Genomic DNA, 9,806 nt, shown 5'->3' on the forward strand with positions numbered 1-9,806 from the left:
GTGTCTTCATTTACATAAAAGTAAAGTCAAAGTGTTTTGGGTGCAAAGAAAATCTCCACCACAATATTTTCCCCCTCAAGTTCAGATACAATGTGGCTCATCTTACCATGGTCCCTTTTTCCATGATTACAGAACTGAGGAGCAGTTTTCTTTGGAACAAAATGCTACACTGATACGGGAAGAATTTTGCCAAAGATTACAAGTGTTCTCCGTGAGCGTTGCTGACCTTGATGTTAACACTTCTGCAGACTTTTGACGAGTGCTTTGGTCTTGAGGACTGTTGATGTACAAGAGATTTTAGTACAATGGTTTTAGTTATTTATTGTTTTAGCAAAAGATCTAGTCAATAAATCATGATATAGACAGGACCCAACTCCCATTTTCAGAGCACGTCAGGTGTCTTAACTAGAATGCATGCCATTATTCTCAAAATAATTGAGGGTAGTACTTGGCTGCACTGCCAGATGACAGAAGAACTTTGGCATCCCCCAGTCAGTCTACAGAGGGCGCTCTTTTCATTCATCCCATGACTACTGCAGAGTAGAGAAGGGTGACCCACTGCTGAACACTTGACTGTCTGGTTAGCTGGAGCTTAGAGGTAAAATCCACACGTCTCACACACACACACGTAGTCCACTGTGTTACAGCTGGTATATCTCAAACATTGAGGTATGTGTTAAGAGTGCATTGTTCTCAAACACACACACTCTTATGATGTCGTCCAGCTCAGAGCTCTCAGAGTCCTGTCTCTCCTCTAGCTTTTGGGAATCTTGACGGCACAGCGCCTCTTCAACTCACAGATACAGCCACTTGCGACTCTGACGGCGCTCGACTGAAGCGCAGGATGGACAGCCGTTCACTGCCTGCACGCCGAGCCAGACACACTTCCCCCTGCAGGCCGAATCCTGCCAGTACACGCAATATTTCCTCTGAAACATATCAGGCACAAACAGAACATCACCATCATGAACATGACATTGAACGAGGCTCTAAAATAAAAATGCTTATGACCTTCCTGACAATGGCTCATTCTGCAGGTAAGAGTTTTCATAAAACATCTCTGCCTACCTGGGTCATTCTCTGCTATTGTAACCAGGTAAAAGAGGCCCTGGTTGGACAGCAGCTGGGTTACCATGGGGAAAAGTCTGTCCATCACCTCTCGGCCACGGTCACCACCCGCCCATGCCGCTTCAATGCCACATCCACCGACCTATCACACAAAGGCATTTCACTATCAGTGCACACACACACACAAAGCTACAATTATAAAAAAAATAAGACACTGAAACTGTCTGATTTATGGTCTTCATCTAATGCTGTGAGGATGGTATTATCACAAGCTGGATTTTGATTACGCATGTCGACTCTTCCCCACACTGCAGTAGAACTTGGCCAAGGATACCGTCAACTCTGTTGACTTGCAAAGCCACCAACCATACAACTTTTTTCCTCTGTGGGACCATCATATGAAATAACTTTTTGCTTGTCTTTTTATAATACACCAATGGCTAATGTGACACTCGCTAAATGCTTGCTGTCTAAAACAGGTTACTTTTGTGGCATGCTGATTAAAAACCTGTTTGTGCATTTCCCAGAGCACATGAAGAAACACTGACTCTTGTCATTTGTATTACCAATGGTAAGAATTTAACTGATGATTTCCTTAAGTATAGCCAGCTAAATGGGCATTTACCGGTAAACGCTGTGGTTACGGACGGACAGAGCTTTATTTCCGTACTTTACATTTATTTCGTCTAACTTTGGGATGATTTCTGAAAGCTTACGGATACAGATGAAAAAGAGCAACATTTAAAATAGATGTCTTTTTTCATACAAAAAGGGAGTATAAATCAGGCTTAAAGCAGCACTAAACAAGATGTGCTCTCAGGGTCCCTCTAGAGTTGAGAAACGCAAGAACAAATAATAATAAAAAATATGCGTCTTTTGCAACAAAGTATGAACATATCTGATATAATATAGAGGGAATGCACCGACAGCAGTCTGCAAAAAAAAGATCTCCGAATTCCTGTAGCATATCAGCTATTTTCCGTTTCAATTTCGGGGGGGGGGGGGGGGGCAGAAGTGCCATTCATTCTCATGTAATGAGGTTGTGCGCCATCAAAATGATCTTGGAAACGTTATGTTAAGGTAAACAAAAACTGTTAAGGGTGCCTTTAAATGAGCTGAAAAAACATCAGATGGCCCTTGGCAGTCTACAGACAGGCCTGTCTGAAGCTTGAGACTATGAAGGAGGCCAAAATGTGGCCCTTGTGTTCCATAGATGTAGGTGTATGTTCCTGTGGACTTGCCTCCTCTGGAGGAGTGACGACATATGGTGGGTTGAACAGAAGAATGTCTACTTCACCACTGAGCCTTGGGAGAAATGATTCAATCTGTTGGGAGAGGACAGGAGAGTATGAGAAAAAAAAAAAGTTAAACAAAAGAAAAGATATCCGCACACCGTCTCTAAAGCTCCCAGTTTAATGGTGGGTTATACAACGTTTCGACCACTCAGGTCTTCGTCAGGTTTACGCCTCTACAGAAAAAGAGTTATACACAGATGAACAAGCCAGAGACAGGTGTTGCCCATCATGCCTATCACTGTTAAAAATAGTCTGGATCTGCTAAAAACAAGCTGTAGGAGCCAAACAGACTTCAGGAATGACCTGGAACAGCTGCTGTTACGGCCATGCCCAGCTGACCTGGGATCAGCTGGCCAAATATACAGGTCTGAAAAAATGTTTTACTCTGACTATTTTAATGACAAGAGTAGGGCTTCAGACACAAACATACTTCAAAATTGTATTAAAAATTGCCTACTGATGGCAAATAACCTGCACAGTCAGCAACCTATGGCCATTTCTGGACATGACAATTTCACACCAAGTCTCTCTCTCCCTCTAGGTGCGTGTGTGTGTCTCACCAAATCTGTGATGACTGGCTGCAGGCTAACGCCATTGCAGACTGCTGTCTCAGCAGCACACTCAGCTGCTGCTGGATTCACATCAGTACATCTGAGAAAAAACACACAGTATATATACACTGCAAACCAGCTGGGATAAAGCAGACACAATAAAACTATTCACAAAAACAAATGCAGTCAATTTTCCACCAGGGTGCAGACTCGTGAGACACATGCAAGCATGGCCCTCACATCCAGCTTGTTCTCTGCCCATGAGCCATGCACATGCAGAAACAGAGGATTAAACACTCTGCTGTACATGGTAAACATACTTACAGGTACAGAGCTTCTGGGCCAGTCACTGAGGCCAGGAAAGCAGACACCACTCCTGACCCACAGCCAATCTCCAGACAAATTGTGGGTCTTCAAAACACACACGACACAGAGACACACACACACACACTTCACATGTCACTCACAGAGGTCATAGAGTGCTACACACACTCACACTGCTTACAAAACCTTCCACCTGAAATAAAATAATAAACATTCTGAAAACGTCAAGATGTTTCACCGCAGGTCACTGAACTCAAATGTCCTGTCAATCAGTACTGGTGATGCAAGCTCATGCTTTTAGGGAGGTACCTGAGGTGTTGCAGTCGATGGGCATCCTGCTCCAAAGCATCGATCAACAGGAAAGAATCCTCTGCAGGCTCATAGACGTCAGCAAAGGTACCACGTCCAACATGGCCGAACAGAGGTGTAGGGTATGACATCAGGCTGGAGTGGAGAGGACCACCACTCTAGTCAGAACTCCATCTCACGTTCACTGCACACAAAAAGATAGTGAATGAGAACACAATTACTATTCACTGTAATGGTGTTTAGAGGAGTAAAAGCTCATTGTTGTCCAGCAACCTGAATGTAGGGGTAGGGATGTGAAGCAAACACAAACAGGCTACACAACATGGTGTAAAACTAGAACAGGCTAAGTCTTAAGCTTATATACAAATTCAGGCCACAGAGGGTCACTTGGCACGAACAAGGACTTTAGGATTTCCTTTCTACACTTATGCCAGACAGAACCATCCAAAACCGGTTCGAAACTACAGTAAAACACGCGAAGCAAGCGAAGTTTCTTTTCAAGTTTTATGGACTTTTTTTGAGCCAATTTACAACGCACAGTTGTTAATTGCGTGAAGCCCGGGGCAGCGTGAACATTATTATGAAAAACAGAAGGATTAGAAGATATGGTCGTCTGGGCGTCATTTAGAGGGGTGTAATGAAGTCAATAAAAGTAAACAGGCTTGATGCGGTAAGTAATGCTTTGGCTCGTATGCTCCAGAGAACACGCAGAGGTCTGCAAGGGTTCGTCAGCAGTCTTCTCTCTTCTTGATGCATACAGAACCATCTGAACGCAATGGTGCAAGCACTCACGTTATCATCAAATGAAGGATAAACCAGCCACGGAAAGCATGATCGTAGCCTTTACTATGCAGCGTAAGCGTAAGTTATTTTGGCAAGAGGGTAAACTCATCTGAGTGTCGTCTCCGATTTACATGCTGTACAGCCAATAGCATAGCGGACTAATTGTAATCACATAACCTTACTCAGTAATTACGGATGCTCGTAGGTGTTTGCTTTTGATGGGACTAACAAGTAAACGTGTATCATTATTAAACACTTATTACCTGCAAGTGTACCAACATCAGTGTTTAAAATCCCTGCGCTTCCACCACATGGATTTCTCACTGTTTACTTCCGCTTCCTGGTTTACCGAAGCGTATTGTGGTAGTTGAAGTTGTTCGTTATTGACCTTGATGTGAACTTTCGAGCACGGCTGTAGCCTACATGGAGAAACGCAAACATACTATAAGAGAGGATATCAGAGGCGTTAGACTTTTAGACCTTCAGTAGTTTTACAAGCCCAATAAATGTCGCATTTCGGGTTAATAACCGTTGCCCAAGCCTTTGCAGTGGTCTCTGTGCGTGTCACTGAATTGGTTGGAGTGCGTGCAGAGTGTGAGGCGTGTGGCAGACAGCTAACAGTGGTCGGATTTCTCTGTGCAGTGCCCACGGTCCCAAACAGACTCACAGGCACCAGCCTAGACAACTTCTGGCATATTAAAAGCAGCCAAATTGTTTGTCTGAGACTATAACCAAAAAAAACAAACAATCTAAAGTAGCCTAATGGCAAAGATATGCCCCAAAATGGCCCTGTAAGAAAGGCTATAGCCTACCTGACAATTAATGTGCCTACTGTAACAGGTCACATAGGCTAGGCCCATGATTTTATAATTTCACAAGATGTTTTTTTTATTGTTTTGACACACCGCATACGTTCAACAGGAGTGAGAGTGGGTTTCCTCTGTTCTCTGTAGGCTAGATCCTGCCCCCCTCTCGTATCAATTTTTCATATTCATAGTCCCTTGTGCCCTTCACCTATTCCCTGTCTATCACTCTGGGAAGAGGTAAGCTATGATATCTGTCAACCCCTCTCTAGGCTACATAATCTATTTCAGAGGTTCCAAATTTAAGAGTAAGCCCAACTTTTCTTTTTTCATTTCTAAAAATCTTCTGCGCCCACCCAAACATGTATTACCAACTCTGAGATGAGACTAAGATAATGTATTTCCTTATCATTTATTTAATGGAATTTAAACAATTACTTTGTGATGCAATAACCTAACCACCACTCCATTATAAGACACTTTAGTAGCCTATAGCTCACAATCTGTCATTGACAATCCTATTTGATTGACTGTTCCATATTTTATATGTTAATATGTTTGCATATCAACATGGTCAGTTTGAATAAGCTTAAACATTAACCTTTTCAGTATCTCAACCTTAAATACAGTTACAAAATGTAAAAAAAAAAAAAAATATGTAGGCTAACTCTCGCAGCCCACCCGCAACACCTTGAAGGCCCACCAGTGGACCATGGCCCACACCTTGGGACACAATGGTCTATCTTCTATATCTTTGCCCTGTCATTGTCATTCTGGGGACGAGGAGTTGGGAGAAGGAGACTTTATACAGTGTTTGTTGCCTTGCAGACAATAAAACCCATCAGCTCATCATCCATGTCGATGAGTGTCAGCTCATGTCAGTCAATGAATGCAGCCAATTATTTACTTTAATTGATGCAGTGAACCCTTAAGTAGGCCTAAATGGCACGGGCCTACAGGTCTTCATTTTCTTTCTTTCTTTCTTTCTTTCTTTCTTTCTTTTAAGCATGCTGATGTAAGAAAATTAGAGTCTTCACAAAAGCTTTCATTGTGCTCTAACCAGTATGCATAGGCTGTCTAATTACCATATCTGCTTTGATATTTTTCTTCTCAACTGCCATCTTTAGGAATAGAACAACCGGATACTGATAGCATACAATGCTAACGGGGCAAAGGAGCTCATGTTATATAACTGTTAGATTTACATTCATCTGATGTGCAAGCTAAGGCACAGAATCTGTGTTTAAAGTTTCCTCTCAAAATAGTTGTCCACGAGGCCTTCTGGAACACTGGGGAGCTGGATGCATGGCATTGCAAGCAAATGCTAGATGATAATTTGGATGTCTGTGCAGTGTTTTTCCACCAATTTTCTGTGCAGCAGCTTGATGCAAATATTCAGACAATGACTCTGTATCTGGAGGGTAGACCTGGTGAGGTGACGATCCAGGAAAATATGGTCGTCTAGACGCCGAGGCGAGTGCCCATTCGAAGCCAGGTGTTGATGGAAAACCCCAAAAAGGTTTATCTCCGCATCTCCTGGAACTCAAATCTCAAACACATCAGTTCTCATTCTCCTCACGTTCAAGTGGCACACTTGGGCGGTGGCACATGAAAGGAGGGAGATGGTTGCCCAGACATCACAGTTGCCCAGGCGGCCTCAGTGGATGTGTGATGGGGGCAGGCACCGCGAAACGGCCTCAGCCCAAACCCCGAACGAGCTGTTTTACTCGTTAATGATCCTGCTCACTCAGAATTATAGACTGGTGAGGGACCCGTAAAAGGAGAGCTATAAAAACATTTCGCCCCTTTTCGCTTGTGCGTGTGCGTGTCTTGAAGCAAATGCTGAGCGATAAGGCAAACAAACTTGTTTTTAATTTAGAAATTCCTGTAGCCCAGAAACAGCTACAGTTTTATTGAGGCCACACACACCACACTCACTAACACATATACACATACACACACACACACGCACAGACACACACACAGCTTTGTTAAAATAGCAATGGTATCAAAACAGGTTGGAGGGAATATACCTTTAATGCTTTTAGTTTCAAGGAGTTCGAGTGATTGGGTCAAATGATGAGAAATCATTGTGACCACAGTTGTCTCTTTGACCCCAAGAGGTTGAGGATGCTATTTTCCCCCACTGACAATAGGGGGCAGTAGAGCTCTTTAGGTCCTTGTATTCAACAAGTGCCCCTCACCCTCCACCCTCTTCATGAAAAAAGAAAAATCACATTTGGCATAAGGATAGCTGTAAAATTAATGTTTTGGCTCTGTGTGTGTGTGTGTGTGTGTGTCTCTCTCTCTCTCTCTCTCTCTCTCTCTCTGTATGTGTGTGTGTGTCTGTGTGTGTTTTAGTGAAAGAAGGGAATACATTGAAACGCTCTGCTATATGTGTTGTCCAAATTGTTTGAAGAGATTGTTTTGAACATTTGTTCTTTCAGAAGAGCATGACAAAAACTCCATTCACTCCTGGAGGTCCATAACTAGTCCCTACCCTGCAGTTTCCTTTTGGCATCTCTACAGTGCTTTTGCATTCTGTATGATTTTTTTTTTTTAACTAGGACATTCTTCTCGTATAACTTCATAATCTACTCTTCAGTGAAATGCACAATCTTCATATACAGTGACTGGGCTAGGACTTTGCTTTACGTTTGCATGCGTGTATGTGTGTGTGTGTGTGTGTGTGTGTGTGAATTCTGGACTGTCAGTAGACCTCCCTGGTGACTCATCTGTGGAAAGGGAAGGTTGTACACATCGCCGTACTGTACTGGAGTGTGTGTGTGTGTGTGTGTGTGTGTGTGTGTGTGTGTGTGTGTGTGTGTGTGTGTGTCTGTCTGTGTGTGTCTGTGTTCAAAAGACTGAAAGGGTGAGCGAGGGCAAATCTGTGTGTGTGTGTGTGTGAGAGAGAGAGAGTATGGTGAAACAGGAGAGACTTAGAGTATTGTCAGTCCTATGGATCAACAGGATTAGGCCGTGTCAGTGTTTGTGTTTACAGCTCAACACAGGGGCTCCCAGATGTGCAGAGCTGTCTGGGTTAGGAGCAGAATGTCAAGTTCTCCCTCTCTCTCTCTCCTTTTTCTCTCTCTCTCTCTCTCTTTCTCCCTCTCTCTGTCTGCCTTCACATTTCAGTGTGTGTGTGTGTCAGAGAGAGAGAGAAAGAGACAGAGAAAGAGAGAGAGAGTATGTGTGTGTGTGGTGTGTGTAAGATAGAGAGAAAGAGACATAGACAAGAGAGATGGATAGAGAGTGAGAGAAAGAGAGAGAGAGAGAGAGAGAGAGAGACGCCTGTGTGGGCTGCTCCTGTCATCATTACTTTAATCCTGGAGGAGCTCCATGAAAGTCTCATCTCAACTCGCCTCCATGAAACATCATGCAACTGTGGAGAAGGAAAAGTACACAACCTCCAACAACACACACGCACACACACGCACACACACAAACACACACACACACATGGACATACTACTGGAGACATGGAATAGTGTGGGAGGGAGGGAGTTGTGGTTGAATGTACCGTACATCTCTGTCTCCCCTGGATGTACTGTTCTATTCAGACCAATGCAAACAGACACACACACACACACACACACACACACACACACACACACACACACACATAAGAGATGCTCACAACCCTACAACAATATGACATTTTCTCAAGCTGGATCTGGAGATTGCATACAGGTTGACAGGTTGAAAGCTTCAGTCTACACCCATGTTGGCGTGTATTAATTTGAATGTACAGTGGGAGTAGGTCAGCACCTGGCCATTTAGTTTTTGGTTTGTGCACGTGCATGTGTGTGTGTGCGTGTTTGTGTGTGTGCGTGTGTATATGTGTGTGTGTGTGTGTGTGTGTGTGTGTGTGTGTGTGTGCGTGCATGCATGTTTGTGTGTGTGTGTGTGTGAGTGTGTGTGTGTGTGCGTGTTTGTGTGTGTGCGTGTGTATATGTGTGTGTGTGTGTGTGTGTGTGTGTGTGTGTGTGTGTGTGTGTGTGTGCGTGCATGCATGTGTGTGTGTGTGTGTGTGTGTGAGTGTGTGTGTATGTGGTATTTGTGTGTGTGTGTGTGTGTGTGTGTGTGGTATTTGTGTGGTGCATGTGAGGGAGATCTCCACGTGGGTCCACATGTGCTGTTGACTGCCCCTTTTCCACTGAGCTCGTTCATAAAAGTCACAGCCGTAAAAATATGAGGACGCAAAAACAAAAATGAATAAAAAATGGCGTAGCAGAGTCACTATCAAAACACACTCCCTGAAAACGCTACGATGAATAATAAAAAAAACAATGAAAACAGAAAACGTTTAAATGGCAAAAGTCTCTCTGCTTCTCACGCAAGAGCCAGATAGTCCCCAAATCCAAGGGCCTATAAAATGTTGAAGTGGAAACATCTCGAAACATTTATTGGGAAAGCACAGGTCATCCCCAGGGCATATATTGACCTGTGCTGTCATATGGAGTTCTTTTAACCCCTTGATCTGCTCTATACACTCCTTTGGCCTAGCATGGCTTGGTCACTCATAGTGTGCCGATGGTCTTCTCACTGAGTGTGTCCACTGAGAGGTCTGGAGAGGTCTTTTGAGAGAGAGCTTGAACAGGCTGTAATTTCACTCCCTAATAAAATCACACACACACACACACACACACACACACACAATGCAAGTGATGATG

At 43.6% G+C, this 9,806-nt stretch overlaps 1 protein-coding gene across 2 annotated transcripts; it reads right to left on the reverse strand.

The window, feature by feature from the left end:
- Window positions 1-295: 295 nt before the first annotated feature.
- n6amt1 (N-6 adenine-specific DNA methyltransferase 1) lies at window positions 296-4,884 on the reverse strand. Of its 2 annotated transcripts, none has more exons than XM_042078756.1 (7): window positions 4,594-4,884; window positions 3,548-3,731; window positions 3,239-3,325; window positions 2,924-3,014; window positions 2,310-2,393; window positions 1,069-1,210; window positions 296-929 (listed from the first exon to the last, which is right to left on the reverse strand). In XM_042078756.1, the coding sequence occupies exons 2-7, from the start codon at window positions 3,676-3,678 to the stop codon at window positions 790-792; spliced, it is 675 nt and encodes a 224-aa protein (XP_041934690.1). In that variant the 5' UTR covers window positions 3,679-3,731; window positions 4,594-4,884; the 3' UTR covers window positions 296-789. The 2 variants fall into 2 exon arrangements, with proteins under 2 accessions (XP_041934690.1, XP_041934691.1); XM_042078757.1 differs by lacking the exon at window positions 4,594-4,884 and adding an exon at window positions 4,340-4,452.
- Window positions 4,885-9,806: the final 4,922 nt, after the last annotated feature.

This window comes from Alosa sapidissima, chromosome 22 (genome assembly GCF_018492685.1).
Source record: "Alosa sapidissima isolate fAloSap1 chromosome 22, fAloSap1.pri, whole genome shotgun sequence".
Classification (NCBI taxonomy): domain Eukaryota; kingdom Metazoa; phylum Chordata; class Actinopteri; order Clupeiformes; family Clupeidae; genus Alosa; species Alosa sapidissima.